At 44.0% G+C, this 18,705-nt stretch overlaps 2 protein-coding genes across 4 annotated transcripts in view; both read left to right on the plus strand.

Annotated features, from left to right (window-relative positions):
* DENND5A (DENN/MADD domain containing 5A) overlaps positions 1-2,256 on the plus strand; it is a 67,648-nt gene extending 65,392 nt beyond the window's left edge. For 2 of the 3 annotated variants that reach the window (XM_012000228.1, XM_012000229.1), the window contains exon 22: positions 1,221-2,256. In XM_012000228.1, coding sequence (XP_011855618.1) covers positions 1,221-1,404 — 184 coding nt within the window. In that variant the 3' untranslated portion in view covers positions 1,405-2,256. Of the gene's footprint in view, positions 1-829; positions 887-1,220 lie in introns of all 3 variants that reach the window. The other variant, XM_012000227.1, reaches the window with a different exon arrangement.
* Positions 2,257-2,964: 708 nt separating this feature from the next.
* SCUBE2 (signal peptide, CUB domain, EGF-like 2) overlaps positions 2,965-18,705 on the plus strand; it is a 122,958-nt gene continuing 107,217 nt past the window's right edge. The window contains exons 1-2 of the mRNA XM_012000230.1: positions 2,965-3,248; positions 15,347-15,469. The gene's annotated coding sequence lies outside the window, so the exon portion shown is untranslated. The remainder of the gene's footprint in view (positions 3,249-15,346; positions 15,470-18,705) is intronic.

The raw sequence follows: 18,705 nt of genomic DNA on the forward strand, positions 1-18,705 counted from the left end.
TGGTGCAATCTCGGCTCACCGCAACCTCCACCTCCCAGGTTCAAGCGAGTCTCCTGCCTCAGCCTCCCGAGTAGCTGGGATTACAGGCATGTGCCATCATGCCTGGCTAATTTTGTATTTTTAGTGGAGACAGGGTTTCTCCATGTTGGTCAGGCTGGTCTTGAACTCCCGACCTCAGGTGATCTGCCTGTCTTGGCCTCCCAAAGTGCTGAAATTATAGGCGTGAGCCACCACACCCAGCCACCATTTAGAAGCTTACTTGTCCTAATTAAATACAGAACATGGAAGAAGGTTTTGAGGGTCCAAAAATGAAGTATACATTCATACAATATGCTGAAAAGATAGAGGAGAAAGATCAGAGAAGACTTCAGGGAGGAGTTAGTATTTAAGTGAGCCTTTAATGGAAGGAAATAACAGAATGTGGCAAGGGCAGTAATAGGAAACAGGATAGGGCCCCTGAGCTGGGACAGAGAAAGATTCTTTTCATATTAATACAAAATTGTTTCATCAGGAGACTGAAGTAATATTAATCTGATATTATGTGTGGTATGCATTACAGTGGACGAGATTGTTAGGGGTTGTTCCTATAGGTCAGGTGAAAGAGCATGAAGCTCAAATAAACTTAAGGCAGTAGTTTATTCAGGCTGCATAAAGGGAGAGAATTGGCATAGTGGTTAAATACAGACTCCAGAACTGCGTTCACTAGGTTCAGATCTCAAGTTATCCATTTACTAGCCATGTGGTCTTGGGCAAGCTACTTAACTTCCATCTACCCCACTTTCTTCATCTGTAAAGTGGGGATAATAATAGTACCTACCTCATATCATAGGGTTATCATGAAGATTACTCTTATGTTAGTACCAGCACATGCTGAGTGCTGTGTGAGGTTAGTGCTTCTTATTATTCCTGGTGGTGGTAGCTGTGGGAGGAGAGAAGCTCTGGGAGACACTGGTGGTGGGGCTGTCTAGGCAGGGCGAGGGAGGCAGGTGAGGAGGAGGCCTGGGGGCTCGTGACAGGGCTGATTTGGGTCAGGTTTGTTTGGTGTCCTGGAGCTGAAAGACCTCTTTGCCAGTCCCTGTTTGGGAAAGGGGGCTGTGGGGGAGCTGTCAGCTTCTCCAGCTTCAGACTTAGTTCATGGTTTCCCCCTTGGCCTTGCACTAACTGTCTGTCTTCTTTTTCCCTTCCCCTTTGACCCACCTGGACTACTCCTGCTCTGCCAGAGATCACCTCCTACACCACTGGATTGCCCTGCTGGCTGACTGCCCCATCACTGCACACATGTATGAGGATGTGGCACTGATCAAAGACCATACACTTGTCAATTCCTTGATTCGCGTGCTGCAGACATTGCAGGAGTTCAATATCACACTGGAGACGTCCCTTGTCAAGGGCATCGACATCTGACCAGTCGATGACTGACCAGGACCAGTCAGCAGCAGGACTAAGAAAGACTCACCCTGCAGCTCTGACCTTTCTTCCCAAACGGACTTAAGCAATTGTGCAGGAGGAGACAAAATGTACACTCACTGTAAAAAGAAAACTAGAGGATTTTTGGAATAAATAATCTATTTTAGAGTTTATTTGCCGATTTGCTTTTTACACACTTTCATGTGAAAGAGTGATAGGGAGAGGGAGCGAGGCCGGTGCCGCTTATTTTGAAGCTGGTGCCCTCCCTCGCCGTGGCCACATGCTGGAAGCCTGAGGCCTCCCTGGACTGAGCCTGTGGCACTGCGTGCGGGACAGTTATGTTTCCTTGCCCCGTCGCATTAATGAGGCCCTTCCACATCATTTTTAAACTAATGTTTTCTATATTAACATTATTATGGTTATTTGGCTTTCATAGGCCACACACAGGTGTGCTGAGCGGGAAGCCCTATGCTCCAATCAAAGGGATTTTTAGTAGTGCCTCTAAGTAAGCACTGATGAGTCAGTCCCACATCTTTTCTTTTTTGTCAGTATTATTTGGGAAGGAGACATGCCGGGATGTGTCATCGTGCCAAGTATCATATTTCCTGTTGGCACAGTTTCACAGAAGTAAACATAAGCATGTTTTAACAGGTTTTTCTTTTCTTTTTTCTTTTTAAAAATGTTTTATTTATTTAACCCTCCATTGTGTGTTTTTAGGTATTTTCTTTTTTTAAGGAAAGGAAAAGCTTGTCACAATCTAACTGGCTATGTTATTATTATTAAATTTATGTTTTGCAACTTAGAAACCAGCTACAGTATGGCCCACTTAATAAAACACCTGAAACAAAACTGCATGGATCACTGATTTTTATGGAGGTTTGTCAGCAGCGGGCGGCTGCGGGTGCAGTTGGGTCCATCTGTGAGGACGGACTTGTGGCATCACCTCTCTGTACCAGCAAGCTCGGGGTTGTGGCCTGCCCAGGATGCCCCTGAGGGCCTGGGGTCTCCTGGGTCCTTCTGCCCACAGTGCCAGGAGCTCTCCTAGCTGTTACGTGACTGATTGACAGGGATGCAGACAAGGTTCTTTCCCCACTCCACAGAGGAGGAGACAGAGGCACAGGAGGGAAAAGACCTGGCCAGGGGTGCAGAGGTTGTCACTTGACTGAGACAGGATGGGCCCTTTCTTGAGAGGGTAAGGGAGACCGGGTGTGGGAAGCTGGGGGTCGGGGGAAGCTCTTGAAAGAAAGGTTTGCTTTCCTGGGGATGGCAGGTGGAAGACCTTTATGAGAGGTCTGGCTTCCTTCATTTTTATTCTTCAGGCTGCTTTCTTAGGAAGCTCCAGAAGAAGTGTAGTGTGATCAAGTCAGGGACCTCAAACCAATCGGTGCCCTCTTTTATGCTTCCCTGGTTTGCATGCACTTTCCCTTTGCCTGGAATGCCTCCCCTTCACCCACTTTGTTTGTTGTTCGGGGTTTACTTTAGCAGTCACCTGTGTGAAGTGTTCCCCAATCTCCCTAGGCAGTTAATCATTCCATCCTTGTGCTCCTTCATTTTCTTAGATGCTGGCATCTCCTCTCTGGATTGTCATTGCCTGCTTTCACATCAGGCTCAGCCCCTACACCGTGAGCTCCCAGAGGGAAGAGGGGGATCTCTTACCTGTCTCCACCCCCTGGGCCTGGCAGGTGGTAAATGCTGCTGAAGAGATGAGGAAAGGGCCTAGAGAGTTGCAGCGCAGCGTCCTGCCTGCAGAGGGGGTGAGAGGCTGCACTGCACCCGTCTGCCTGAAGCCCACGGACAGAGCCTTAGTTCTTTTGGAGATGGCCAAGAAAAGGGGAAGGAAGGTAGGCAGTACCTCTGGAGCAGGAAGCAGGATTCTTGGCTGGGCAAGAAGGGCAGCATGGAACTCAGCTGTATGTATGTATATTGTGGGCCTAGGCCTGAGCTTACCTTAAGCCAGGTGCCTGGGACCAACTATTTCCTTGTTCTAACAGCTGATACTACTCACTTTCTACTGTGTTTTGTTTTGTAATCTTCGGCAAATCCATTTTGGAATGACGTGTGATATAAGAGAACAGACCTGCTCAGTAGCTCAAGATTTCAAGGACACTTGAGTCAACTGCATTCTTCTGTGTAGGGCCCAGCCAGGCCTCTCCAGTGGCCCTGGGTAAATAGGTGTGTCTGGTTCACTCAGCAAGCAGCCCTGCCTGCCTCAGCTTCTGCACCTGCTCTACTTCAGTGCTTCCCAGACGGTCAGATTTCAGGGACTGGTAAATAAACAAGCAAGCAAAGGAACTCTGTGAATTACTATAAAGCAAGCACCCTTGTAATCACTACTCAGGTCAAGAATAGAACTTTGCCAGCCCCCATGGAACATGCCAGGGTCCTCCATGTTCCCCTTTCCCCATCACAGTCCCAGCACCTCCCTTTTTCCATCTTCTTGACTTTTATAAGTAACAATTTCATTGAGTTTCTTTATTGTTTTGTCGCCCAAATGTGCATCCCTACATGCTATAGTCTTACTGTCCTTTTAAAAAACTCGATACATCTTTTAAGTCTCTTTTAATCTAAAGGATCCCCTCCATCCCTTTCCTTTTTTTACAATTTGTTGAAGATTTTAAGCTATTTGATCTGTAGTTTTCCACAGCCTGGGTTTTTGCTAATTTCATGCCTGTGGTGCAGTTCAATATACTCCTTTATCCTCAGCATTTCCTGCAGATCAGCAACTAGATCTAGACAACTTGCCTCAGGTTGATCCCTTTGATAAGACTCTAGGTGGTGGTGTGCTCATTTAGCAAGAGGCACGTAACGTCTGTTTTTCATTTTTGTTGTTTTAGCAGCCACTGATGCTCAATACCTACATCCAGCAAGTAATTCACTGGGGATTGCAGCATGGGGATATTCTAATCTATCATTTTGTCTTCATTTATTAGATGGAATAATTTTATAAGGAGACATTGTCTCTCATCTACTGTTTGATTTCCCAGTAGAGTTTGTGTGGGAAAGGCAGATAAGTGCTTAATTCTTTCCTTTTATTTACCCAACTTTTAAGATAATGAACTGGTTCTTTGTTATCTTCAGAAGATGACTATTTTTTAAACAGTATTATGAACTCATTGGTTTAAATGTATTTGATAGACTTCATCTCATTGCAGTTATTATCTTTATTGTCCTACCTTTGGCCTTTGGGAGCTTCTTTAAGTTGGCTCCTGAGTTGTTTTGACACAACTCTAGTTGTCTTTGATATCTGCTTTTATTTCTGGTATTGCAAGATGTTCTAGGCTCACTTTATCCATTTTCTGTCCTAGAGTTGGAATCAGCCATTTCTCCAAAAAGCCCTGGTTTCCTTAAGTGGGAAATGGTATTGCAAGACCATAATTGGACACTAGAAATTCTCATTGTTACTGGTAGATCATTGGTTCTAGGCCTATTCAGTAGACAGAGCTTTGATTAAATTTGAATATAACATGTTTATACATTTAATATAGACATCTAGAAATAAAGATATATAGTAAATATGTATATTTGAAGATAGTGAAGATCTTGGAATTATATATGTTAAATGCATATGTAAATGTGTATGTATACATGAGTGTGAATACACACATGCATCCATGGTGCCCCATGATTTTACAGTGTTATTTCTGATTCCAATTCAGGATTGTAGGGTGCCTTAGTCCGTTTAATGCTACTACAAAGGAATACCTGAGGCTGGGTAATTCATAAAGAAAAGAGGCTTAGTTGACTAATGGTTCTGCAGGCTTTACAGGAAGCATGATACTGGTATCTGCATCTAGTGAGGGCCTCAAGCTGCTTTCACACATGGTAGAAGAGGACGGGTGTGCAGAATTACATAGCAAGAGAGGGATGAAAGAGACGAAGGAGGCTGGGCGCCGTGGCTCACACCTGTATTCTCAGCACTTTGGGAGGACGAGGTAGGTGGATCACTTGAGGTCAGAACTTCGAGACCAGTCTGGCCAACATGGTGAAACCCCGTCTCTACTAAAAATACAAAAATTAGCCTGGCATGGTGGCGGGCGCCTCTAATTCCAGCTACTTGGGAGGTCGAGGCAGGAGAATCACTTGAACCCAGGAGGCAGAGGCTTCAGTGAACTGAGATTGCGCCATTGTACTCCAGCCTGGGCGACTAGAGCAAAACTCCATCTCAAAAAAAAAAAAAAGCGGAAGGAGATGCTAGGCTCCTTCCAGCTTTCACAAGAACTCATACAGCAAGAATTCATTCCTTACCATGAGTACAAGAATGACACCAGGTCACTCATGAGGGGTGTCGCCGCATGTCTGCCCATGACCCAAACACCTCCTATTAGGCCCCACTTCCAACAACAGGGATTACGTTTCACTATGAGATTTGGAGGGATCAAACCAAACTATAACATACTTTTACCTTTTTTTTTTTTTTTTTTGGAAACAGGATCTCACTCTGTTAGCCAGGCTGAAGCATAGTGGCATGATCATGGCTCACTGCAGCCTTGACTTCCCAGGCTCAAGTGATCCTGCCTCAGCCTCCTGAGTAGCTGGGACTACAGGTGTGCACCACCACACCCAACTAATTTTTAAATTTTTTGTAGAGACAGGGTCTTGCTACATTGCCCAAGCTGGTCTTGAACTCCTGGGTTCAAGCAATCCTCTTGCCTGGCTTCCCGAAGTGTTGGGATTACAGGCATGAGCCACCATGCCTGGCTTAACTTTTTATATATTACATCTGTATCTCTTTTTTCCATAATGAGAACCCTAGGTCTGAAGGGTAGAGAAATTGGTAGAATTAGAAGATCCCCTAATTAACCATTTTCTTTATCCCGCATTATAAACACAGCCATCTCAAAATGACAATACTAATGCTTCTACTACAATTATGATCATGGAAAACAGTTAAACTTTTTTTGCTATGTTATTCTCATCCTTCCCCCTTAAGCCTGCCCTCCCCCTGCACCCTTTTTTTTGAGACAGGGTCTCACTCTATCACCCAGGCTGGAGTGCAGTGGCATGATCTTGGCTCACTGCAGCCTCAACTTCCCAGGCTCAAGCAGTCCTCCCACCTCAGCCTGAGTAGCTGAGACTACAGGTGCACACCACCATGCACAGCTAATTTTTGTATGTTTTGTAGAGACAGGGTTTTGCCATGTTGCCCAGGCTGGTCTTGAACTCTTGGGCTCAAGCAATCTGCCCGCCTCAGCCTCCCAAAGTACTAGGACTACAGGCATGAGCCACTGCACCTGGCCAAGCCCCTATGTTTTATTTTTATGTATTTATTTATTTGTGGCTTGCTGCAACCTCCACCTCCCGGGTTCAAACAACTCTCCTGCCTCAGCCTCTTGAGAAGCTGGGACTACAGGCACATGCCACTACTCCTGGCTAATTTTTTGTATTTTTAGTAGAGACAGGGTTTCACCATGTTAGCCAGGATGGTCTCAATCTCCTGACCTTGTGATCCACCTGCCTTGGCCTCCCAAAGTGCTGAGATTACAGGCGGGAGCCACTGCGCCCGGCCAGCCCCTATGTTTTAGTAGTTGTACTCTATCTTTGAGAGATCATATATTATTTCTATCAACTTGGGTTTTTTTTGAGAAGCAGATTCCAAGACAGAGGAAACACCTGTGAGGGCTAAAGAGCTAGGGAGCAAGAATAGGCAGGGAGAGGCTTTAGATCCAGAGGCCAGGCTGAACCCTGGGAGAGGACAGAGGGAGGAAGGAGTGGGAAGGAAGTCTCAGACCCATAGACCAGCTCTGAGAAGAATCTCAGTCAAGTTGATGAGAAGTCCCTGAGCAAAAAGCTGCTCACGAGGAGTCCCCTTTGGGCAGGAGTGGGCACACCAGTAATCCTGTTGTGCTCAGTTGTTGTCTAGGAGCAGAGCCTAGAGGAAGTGTGGTTTCTGCATTCACAGGGGAAGCAGCTGGAGGCTGCCATTAATTATGACTTCTCTGGGTACTTTGTCAGGTTTTCTTGAAGGAGATTTGAGTGATGCAGCTCCACAGCCTCACAGTCTGCCCCTTACACTGCGCAGATCCTCTTTTCTACAATGTACCCATGTTTCTTTCCATGGTTTCCTGAGGGGAAGCCTAGAAGAGGGAGCCTTGGGGAACAAGTTACAATCCCCATTGATGAAGTTAGTCTTGGGGCCACGATTGGTACTTACCTTCTCCCTTCTGCGCTGTCCTAAGTTCCCGTCATCTTCAGCTATCATTTCAGTGGGGCTTGGCTTGCTGAGTAGTATAACCCCAACCTTCATTCCTGAGAGGTCCAAGCCCTTGGTCGCCGTAGTCTTCTTGACCAGGGTTGCTGCACATGTTCACTTACAGTTACAACTGGACAAGGGAGTACCAAGAGATACCCAAATGGATCATTTGGGCTTCACATTATTTTACCCCCTACCCAATGTATAAAAACAGTGCTACCACCTCCTGCTATTCAAGCTCAGTCAATCTCTGCCACGATGGTGACTCTTTTCTTGTCTCCTCGTTCTTAGATACAAGGAGTCCAAACTACCCTGGTGGCAGCCAGAGTTCTGTAGTTTGGTGGGACTTAACAGGTGTAGTTGTGTCCCTGGCAAGAATATGCCCCCTTTGGGGATTAGTGTTTCCAACCCTACAGAACCTAGAGTTTAGGGACAGGAAGCACAACATTCCCCAGTAGGTCTTTGGAAGTGATGGTAAGTGTGGCCACTCTTGCTTCTGCCCCTAGGTTCCTGGACCCATGCATTCTTCCTGTAGGGGACATAGCAGGGAGCTGTAATTTAGCTGTGATTATAGCTCTCTGATTTAATGCATGTGCTGAGTCCTGAAGGATGGCATCCAGTCCGTGCAGATTATTGCCTCCAGGCAAGTGCCCTAGCTGTGCCTTCAGTAAGCCATTCTGGTGCTCTTTAAGGTTGGCAGCTTCTGGATGGTGCAGTATATAACCAGTAGATCCTATTGTCATAGGCTCACATGCTCATCTCCATTGTGAAGTGGGTCCCTGGTTGGGTGCTATGCTGGATGGAATTCCATACCTGTGGATCCGTTACTCTGTAAACTTCTGAGGATACTGGTGCCAGCTAAGGTTTCTGTGGGCAGAAAAGGCAAGCTGATTCCCAGGATAGGTCTCTATCCCTGTGAGGATAAACTGCTGGTCTTTCCAGGATGGAAGGGGCCTCATGCAATCGACTTGCCACCAGGTGGCTGGCTGGTCTCCTTGAGGAATAGTATTATATCTGGGACTCAGCATGGATCTCTGTTGCTGGCAGATTGGACACTCAGAGGCAGCAATAGCTAGATCATTTTTGGTATATAGGAGTCTGTACTGTTGGGCCCATACATAGTATCCTTCATCTCTGCCACTGTGACCAATTCCATTCATGAGACTGTTGGGTCAGTTCCAGGATGGCCAGTGATGAAGTGGCTGAGTCATTTAATCTACTCAGTTGTTAGTTCTCTTTTGTGGTGGATGCTTTCTGGTGGGTGTTAATGTGTGATACAAAATCTTCACATTTTGTGCCTATTTCTAAATGCCCACCCACATGCTTCCTTGTCCCTAATCTTCCAGACTTTTTCTTCCAGCCTCTAGCTAGGCAGCTAGATCCTTGGTTGCTGCCCAGGAACATGTCCCCTGTGTAGAGTTCTCCTTCCACAAGTAGCTGCAGCACTTGCAGTTCTGCTTATTGGGGAGATTTTCCCTTGCTTCTATCTTTCAAGAAAACCCCTGACTGGGGCTGTCATGCAACCACTGTCCATTTTTGGCTTCCACCCACATGCTGAGCTGACCCGTCAGTAAACCAAGCTTGGTTAACATTTCCACCTTGCAATGAAGTACTGGAGGCCCTACCTAACTAGGACTTGGCTGACTTAACAGAACCCAGTCCATCATGGGCAGTTCTAGACATATTGTCACTTGATGGTCAAGCATTGCATCTAAATTGGAGCCTAGTCACATGCCAGGAACTGTTCCTCAAAAGATATATAATTCTCAGTTGCAGATGTCATGCTCCAGAAACCCAGGGGCCTGCTTTGTGATTATTTCACTGGGGCTTTCAAAGAGGTCTGTATTGCATCTTACCTATCACTGACACTTCCAACACCGTAGAGTCTGCTGGATCATATGATCCAAAAGATAAGCTATTTGACTAGCTGCCTGGACCTCCTGTAGAGCCCTTTTCTGCTCCAGGCTCCGTGTAAAGCTGGCAACTTTCTGTACCACCAGAGAAGAATTTCTAGGTGTGGAATGTGTGGCCTCCAGAATCCAAAGAGCCCTGCCACATGCTGTGCTTCTTTCTTTGTGGTAGGAAGGATGAAAGGGGCATCATAAAATTTGCATTTTACTTTGAAGGGGATATCCTGGCACACCTAAAAACTTCAAATGTTTTCTTTTCTATTCTGATGGAACAAGAGGATCAGAAGAGTTGGCATTCATGTGAAACAGACAAAGATATTCATCTGCAGTTTTCCCCCAGAGTTATATTAACTCTCCTTCAGTCATTGTGCAGAGAGAGAGAGACAATCTGGACGTCCCACAGAACAGCACACAGATGCATTAAATCAACTGCATCATAGCGACTGGGCAGGATAAGCAAGAGGTGGCTAGTGTGCTCCAGAAGGCAGATGATAAACCCTGTGAAGACTCAGGGACCTGCTCTATGGCCGGAGACTGACTGTGCTGGGCCATGGAGACCACCTGGGGAGTTTTATCTTTACCATTAGAGACCTGAGAAGTCATGGAAGGGTTTTCTGGAGGTGGGTGATATGTTCAGATTTGCATTTTGAGGAACGGATGGATGTGAGCATCCTAGTGAGTAGTCACAGGTGAGATGAGCACAACTTGACCTAGGAGTGGTGGTGGAGCTGGAGGGAAGGGAATGGATTCTAGATTGCTTCAGATGAAAGACTGGGAGGATCTGGTGATGGATTGCTTCTGGGGTAAGGAAGAAGAGGTATTAAGGATGTTGTATAGGCCTTAGGGGTACATGGTCTACACTTCAGTTCACAACACAGACTTGTGATGTTTGTCAAACTAAGATTTGGGGGTTGGTGTGTATATCCATGCTCACAGGCTTACAGTCACCTGTGTTTATATTTCCTATTTTCAACTTCCTTTTCTCATACTAATTCTGAGGGAGCTGGGGCTGGCTGGCACACTTAAAAGAAGTCCTGGAACTCAAGGTTCCTTCCTGCCTTCCTCTGACCCTGAAAGTAAAGCCTGCTATTGGTTCCAGGTTCTACCTGAACACTTCTGCCTTGGCCCTCAGGCTGGGGTCGTGGTGATCTCAACTTCCAAAAGGAGGTTTATTATAGAGTCTGACCTTTAACTCGAGCTAAACAGGCGGGATAGTTATAGCAACCTTAGAAGTGCAGGATTAATTGCCTTGAGCCTAGTTTCAATTGCTTGAGTTTCTCAGCCAGAGCTCTAGGCTGCTCCAGAGCTGGACCAAGGGCATCACTGGACCAAACTGTACATTTCTTGCCATCTTGGTTCCTGATCTTCTTGTCCTTGGTAAGCTCTGGCCTTAGGGACAAGTATTAGCTTCCCTACCCCTACAGGCTGTCACAGGTCTGGCAGCTCTTTGAATGCTTAAGCTTCACTTCCCCAGAATGTTGCTGCTCTCACTAATGTTAAAACTGAGAACAAAAAACAACACATTAGGGACAGGCCTTCCGATATATAAACATTTAGCCAAGAATGTGTGCAAATCTTTGTAAAAGCTATTCTTTCTGGCCTTGGACTTGTGCCTCTTTATGCAGTTTTAGGGTTTGGAGGTACCTCTGGTGAGAGCTGGAAATGTGTGACCTCAGCCTACCACTGAGGCTCACTTGGTTGTGTAATTTACTAAGCTCAATCTCTAGCATAATTGAGACCCTGTAGATTTGTACAACTTTGTAGCAAAAATCAATCTGAAGGTTGAATGAAAATTGGTGCTTCGTTTTGTTTGCAACAAATTTCAATTTACTGAATTTACAATTGTAGTTGATTCTCTTGGGGAGTTCTTTATTTAGAATAATGCTGTCGAACTTCAAAGAGGACATTAATCTGGGACACTGAGACAGCTAGGTCCTGAATGTTGCAGGACCCATATATCCAGGTAGTGTGACTTTCTGTTCCTCAGTTTTCTTGTTAAAAAAAGTAAGCACCATGTTGTTGGTGTGTGCTGAAGACAAAAAGACCTAGCAAATAAATGATTCTGAAAAAAAAAGTCAGTAATAATTAGCCAAGAAAATTAAATAAGAGTCATCCAGATTGGAAAGGAAGAAGTGAAACTATATTTGCAGATGACATGATCTTGTATATAGAAAATCCTAAGGAATCTACTAGAAAACTATTAGAATTAATAAAAAAGCTCAGAAGAGCTGGGTGCAGTGGCACATGCTTATAATCCTGGCTAGTTGGGGGGCCGAGGTGGGAGGATTATATGAATCCAAGAGTTTGCAACTAGCCTGGGCAACATAGTGAGACCTCATCAAAAAAAAAAAAAAAAAAAGCTTAGAAGATTTCAGGATACAAGATCAATACACAAAAATAAGTTGTATTTTTATATCAACATACAAAAATAAAACTTACTGCAGTAGCAATAAACTGAAAATTAAGAAAACTCCATTTATAATAGCATCAAAATGAATAGAATACTTAGGAATATTTAACAAAAAAAGTGCAGAATGTACTGAAAACTACAAAACGTCGTTGAAGGAAATGAAAGAAGACCTAAATAAATAGAAAGACATCCCATGTTCATGGATCATTGGTAAGATGGTAATACTCTTCAGACTGATCAATAGATTCAGTGTAATCCCTATCAAAATCCCATCTGATTTATTTGCAGAAATTAACAAGCTGATCATAAAATTCATATGGAAATTCAAGGGACCCAGAATAGCCACAGCAAGCTTGAAAAAGAACAAAGTTGGAAGACTTGTACTTACCTATTTCAAAGCTTACTACAGTAATCAAGATGGTGCAGTATTGGCATAAGGATAGACATATAGATCAATGGAATAGAATTGAGCCCATAAATAAATCCTCACATTTATGGTCAATTAACTTTTGGCAAGGGTGCCAAGACAATTCAATGGGAGAAATAATAGTCTTTTCAACAAATGATGTCAGGACAACTGGATATCTGCATGCAAAAGAATAAAGTTGGACCCTACTTCACATTACATACAAAAATTAACTCAAAATGTACTGAAGATCTAAATGTAAGAGCTAAAGCTATAAAACTCTTAGAAGAAAATATAGGCATACATCTTTATGACTTTAGGCAAAGAGAATCATTCAAGCATGAATTCCATTTCCTCCTCAGTTATATTATCATATAACTAATATTTGATGGAGAGGCATTTATGCTTACTGAATATGCATATATTTCCCCACAATATTCCCAGTGCTCTTGTAGTTGGGCAGGGCCATGTGACTATTTCTGGTCAGGCAGAAACAGGCACAGGCTCTGGTTTGTCATTACAGGTTCCAGTTTGTCCTCACAGGTTCCAGTTTATCCTCCCTTTTCCCTGCTTCTATGCAGCTTTCTTCCCAACCTCCAGCCCTGCCGATCAGCAGAGACTCCAGGGCTACCACTATGTACAGAGGCAACAGTCTCCCCTAGATTTCTTCACCAGCTCCCATGATCCTTATGACAAACCCCTTTTCTAATAAACTTCCTATTTTATTTACAAAGCATTAAAGTTTCAGCAAGAAGTACCCAAGGCTAAGTCTCATCTTGTACAAAACTACAGAATTTTTTTTTTTTTTTTTTTTTTGAGATGGAGTCTTGCTCTGTCACCCAGGCTAGAATGCAGTGGCACAATCTCGGCTCACTGCAACCTCCTCCTCCTGGGTTCAAGCAATTCTCCTGCCTCAGCCAACCAAGTAGCTGGGATTACAGGCGCCCACCACCACGCCTGGCTAGAAAAATCCCCTTTTCTGAATCACTCACTGTGCTTCTGCTACACTGCTTAGACCCTAACTGGTACAGAGAGCCACGTGGCCACTGCTTGGCATGGGGCAGTCATCTCTGTCATCTGTACTCACATGATGTGTTTCTTTCCAGGCATCAGGAGCTGTGGCCTGAGAACTGCCATTTATCAACCTCCTCCAGCTTTGACTCAGGGTGACCAGACGGAGGGAATCACCAGGGCTGTGATCAGGAGTCTGTACTCAAGGCCAGGCAGGGCGACTAGAAGAGCAAGAAACCACTGACTCTCTTGGGAAGGACCTGCGTGCCTCTGAGCTATGAGCCCACTGGTGCCACACTATATTCTCTCAGTTACAGCCTTTAGGTGTAAAACATGTATCTGGATGTTTTCTTCTATTTCCAACACAAACTCTGAGCCCTGGGGATAAAGATAAATATGCGATTCCAGGGCTGCTTTGACATAGGACACATTTGGAACTTAACATTTCACCTCATTCAAATCCCTACTTACTAGGTAGCTCAGACTTTGTGCTCAATTTTGTTTTTGTTTTTAGACAAAGTTAAACCACCCACTGCACAACTGCTGCTCCTCAATCTTCATGGTTGTGTAGTTTTTCTGCAGAGGACTGACTGGAAACAACTAGGTTGGTTTTGTAGCAAATGCTACCTTCCTATACAAAGCAATATTCCTCTCAAGATAGTCGGCTTGGGAGCACACACTTTGTCTAATAATTCTGCCATTGCTCAAAGCCCTTTTGTATCTCTGATTGGGTCTTCACTTCCTGACTGATTACCTAATACACTCCTTGTGCTGGCAAATCTTTGTCCTACAAAAGGGGATTTAAGTGTTTAGAAATAGTTATCTTAGTCACCTTGGGCTGCTACAACAAAAGACCATAAACTACAAACATTTATTTTCACAGTTCTGGAGACTAGGAAGTCCAAGATCAAGGCACCAGCAGATTTGGTATCTAGTGAGGGTCTGCTTTGCAGCGATAACCAGTAGTGGGATTGCTGGATCACATGGTAGTTCTATTTTTAGTTTTTTGAGAAGTCTTCATACTGTTTTCCATTATGGTTGTACTAATTTACATTCCCCACCAAGAGTGTATGAGTTCCCTTTTCTCCACATTCTCACTTGCATTTGTATATTTTGTCTTTTTAATAATAACCATTTTAACTGGTGTTGAGAGGATACCTTGTTGTGGTTTTATTTGCATTTCCCTAATGACTAGTGATGTTGAGTATTTTTTTAAATTATACTTTAAGTTCTGGGGTACATGTGCAGAACATGCAGGTTTGCTACATGATGTTGAGTATTTTTTAACAGACTTGGCCATTTGTTTGTCTTTTCTTGATTTGTTTTTGTTTTTTTCTTTTTTTTTTTTTCTTTTCTTGAGAATTGTGCTTGTGTCCATTGCCCATTTTTAATGTGATTATTCTTCCATTGAGTTGTTTGAGTTCCTCGTGTATTCTGGATATTGTTCCCTTGTCAGATAAATAATTTGCAAATACATTCTCCTGTTCAGCCGGCTGCCTCTTCACTCTGTTGATTGTTTGCTTTGTAGAAGCTTTTTAGTTTAATATAGTCTCATTTGTCTATTTTTGTTTTAGTTCTCTATGCTTTTGAGCTCTGAGTCATAAAATCTTTGCCTAGACCAATGTTCTGAAGTGTTTTCCCTGTTTTGTTCTAGTCATTTATAGCTTCAGGTCTTTTAAGTATTTAATCCATCTTGAACTCAAGATGGATTTTTGTATATGATGAGAAATAGGGGCCCAGTTTCATTCTTTTGCATATAAACATCCAATTTTTCCAGCACCACTTATTAAAGAGGGTGTCCTTTCCCCAGTGTATGCTCTTGGTGCCTTTGTTGAGAATCAGTTGGTTATAAATATGTAGCTTTATTTCTGGGCTCTCTATACTGTTCCATTGGTCCATGTCTATGTTTATACCAATACTATGCTGTTTCAGTTACTTATAGCCTTGTAATACATTTTGAAGTCAAGTAGTATGATGCTTCCAACTTTATTCTTTTTCTTTTTTTGAGACAGGGTCTGGCTTTGCTGCCCATGCTGGAGTGTGGTGGCGTGATCATAACTCACTGCAACCTCTGCTCTGCCTCCCAGTCTCGAGTGATCCTCCTGCTTCAGCCTCCTAAGTAGCTGGGACTACAGGTATGCACCATCAGGCCCGGCTAATTTTTGTATTTTTGGTAGAGACGGGGTTTTGCCATGTTGCCCAGGTTGGTCTCGAACTCCTGAGCTCAAGGAATCCGCCCACCTTGGCTTTCGAAAGTGCCAGGGCTACAGGCGTGAGCCACCATTCCTGGCTTGCCAACTTCATTCTTTTTGCTTAGGATTGTTTTGGCTATTCTGGCTTTTTTTTGGATCCATATGAATTTTAGGATTTTTTTTCTATTTCTTTGAAAAATGACATTGATATTTTGATAGGGATTGCATTGAATCTGTAGATTGCTTTGTGCAGTATGGTCATTTTAGCAATATTAATTCTTCCAATCCATGAGCATAAGATAGCTTTCCATTTGTTTGTATCCTCTTTGATTTCTTTCATCAGTGTTTTCTAGTTTTCCTTGTAGAGGTCTTACTTTCACTTGTTCAGTTCTTACATTTCTCTGATGAGTGGGTTATGAAAGAATCTAGGTGGAAATAGTGACCATGTCTAGGGAAAGAAAACTCAGAATTTCTAAGAAGGGACGTCACAGAACTAACTAGGGTGTCAGGACAGATATGCTTGCATGTGGTTTCTCAACTGATCTGCTGCTTCTTTCCAAAGTTTAATCAGCCAGGTAGGTACTGAGCACAAATTTGGTGCTGGCACCTTTTCTGGCTGGGATGTGAACAGAAATAAATAATATCAGGCCCTCCTTCCCCTAGGCAGCCTCCCATACAAGACCAAGTGGATGTCTTGGTCAAGGGCAGATTCCATGGGCACAGTGGAAATCATAATGGTGATGGTGATGATGACTAACATTATACAGTACTAACTCTAAGCCAAGCACCGTTACAAGTACTTTACAAGTATTACTTATTTGATTCTTACAGACATTCTTATCCTCATTTTATAGGTGGGGAAACCGAGGCATGGGGGAGGTGAACTAACTTGCCATACAGCTGATAAATAGTAGAGCTGGTGAAGAAGGAGGCTGTCAGGGAAGGCTTCTGGGGAAGGCGCTGCACCTGTGCCAGGCCTGGGGCAGGCGATATCAATATGGAAGAAAGGGGAAGGCATCATGTTTAGCTGGGGCATAGTTTGTACTGGCTACAAGTCTCTTTGGAGTCCTGTTGCCCACACTGGGCTCAGCAGCTCCAGGGAACTCTGGGCCTGCTCTGGCCTCCACCTGCCACACTGCCTTAGTGAACATTCCCTCAGCCTGGCACAAAGCAGGAGGTTTAGGTAGTTGCTGGACCCTTGGGACTTGATGTTTACACCTGCTCACAGGTGGCTGCTGCTTCAGCAACCACTCCTGAATACTATTGGTACTTCTCTTGCTGAAAATAGTTGAATTACAAAAGCAATGCACAGTCATGCTAGAAAATGCACAGTCATTATGCACAGAGTGAGAAGACAACCAGAACCGACTCCTACTGCTTGTTCCAGTTGGAGGAGATAACTCTCAAAAGGTTTCTTGATGAAATTTCCAACATAAAAGACAAGATCTTATTGCTGGAAGAAGCGGATTTCGTGAGGGAGGCCTCACACTCTGCATATGAAAACAAAGAACCTGAGGATTTGGTAGTGTCCTCTTGGTGGCAGGTGAGTATCCCGAAGGCACAGAGTGGAGCCTGGAGGGGGCAGAAGTGAGGCCATCCCTCTCTCTTGGTGAGAGGCAGGGTCTGAGAAGAGCGTCCAGTGAAAATCTCCCAGAAGCAGGGTCAGCCAGGACACATCGGAACAGAGATGTTCCTGTAGATTTTAAGTTGTGTACAGTACTATGTAGGGCTGTAGCCCCTCAGCAGTGCCTCATGTAAGATACTCCTTGGGGGAAATCAAAGAAAAGGGGCAGTGTTCCATATTTGGGTTAACTAGGGGCAGAGAGAAGGGAACAGCTGCAGAAAGCAGGATGCCAGGGAAATCGAGAGCAACAGGAAGAGGAAACTGGAGTGAACATGACAGCTAAGCACCAGGAAATTTGCAGTGACGTTGGGGGAGGGCCATGGACTTTGCACAAGACATAGGATGAAGATTTCAGCCATTTTTATTTCAGTCTTAAGAGAAAGCATGATCCTGTTAATCTGGAAGATTTGAGGATACTGAGATGGCAGAAATATGGGCTACAAACAAACAAATGGAAGAAAATACCCCCTCTCCACCCATCAAGAAGAGAGAGTAACTCCAAACATTTTGGTGTGTATCCTTCACACTTTCTTCTACACACACATACACTTTTAATGTGCACATCATTTTGTAGTCTGCTTTTTCCATTTAACATATTGTGAACATCCCTTCATTTTTAGTAAATGCTTATCTTTGGCATCATTTCTGGGGAGGTGAAGATACCTTAATCGACCTACCTGATCACACAGTCAAAGCATCATGTTTTGCTTTTAGCTGTGTTGTTATGAAAGTTGGACGTGCTCATAAAGAGTCAGTTCTATAAAATTCGCTCCAAAAAAATAGCAATCCTGGGCCAGGTGCGGTGGCTCACGCCTATAATCCCAGCACTTTGGGAGGCTGAGGCACGTGAATCACCTGAGGTCAGGAGTTTGAGACCAGCCTGACCAACATAGAGAAACAGGCACTTGATGGGCCCTTTCAATTTGTTTGGAAATTCATGGGCTTTAGTTCTAAGAATTTTTCTTAAATTATCCCTTGGATGTTTTCCTTCCCCTTTTTTTCTCTGTTTCTCTTTCTGGAACATCTACTATTGAGATATTATATGTTCTGCATCTCTTCATTCACTCATTTTTTCCATCTGTGTTTTTTGTTTTTGCTTTGTTTTTGGAAGATTTCCTCAGTTTTATTATCTAGCACCTTCTAATAAGCATTTTAGATTTTAAAAATGAAACATAAGACATAAACAATGAAGTGCACAAATCCCAAGTGTACATGTAGGTCGGTGAATTATCAAAGGCTGAAAATACTTCCCAACCAGGCCAAGGAACAGAACAGCACTGGTACCCTACAACCCTCTCATGACCCCGAGCTCCACTTCCCCATTTTCCTAAACCCCAAACCATCTCTGTCCCAACTTCCAGTGATTTTCAAACTTAAATGTATAACAGAATGACCTGGAAGATTTGTTAAAACATATTTCTGGGACACACTCTCAAAGTTTCTGTTTCAGTAGGTCTGGGGTAGAAGCCGAGAATGTGGCCGGGCGCGGTGGCTCAAGCCTGTAATCCCAGCACTTTGGGAGGCCGAGGCGGGTGGATCACGAGGTCAGGAGATC

Source organism: Mandrillus leucophaeus, unplaced genomic scaffold, assembly GCF_000951045.1.
Source record: "Mandrillus leucophaeus isolate KB7577 unplaced genomic scaffold, Mleu.le_1.0 Scaffold622, whole genome shotgun sequence".
Lineage (NCBI taxonomy): Eukaryota > Metazoa > Chordata > Mammalia > Primates > Cercopithecidae > Mandrillus > Mandrillus leucophaeus.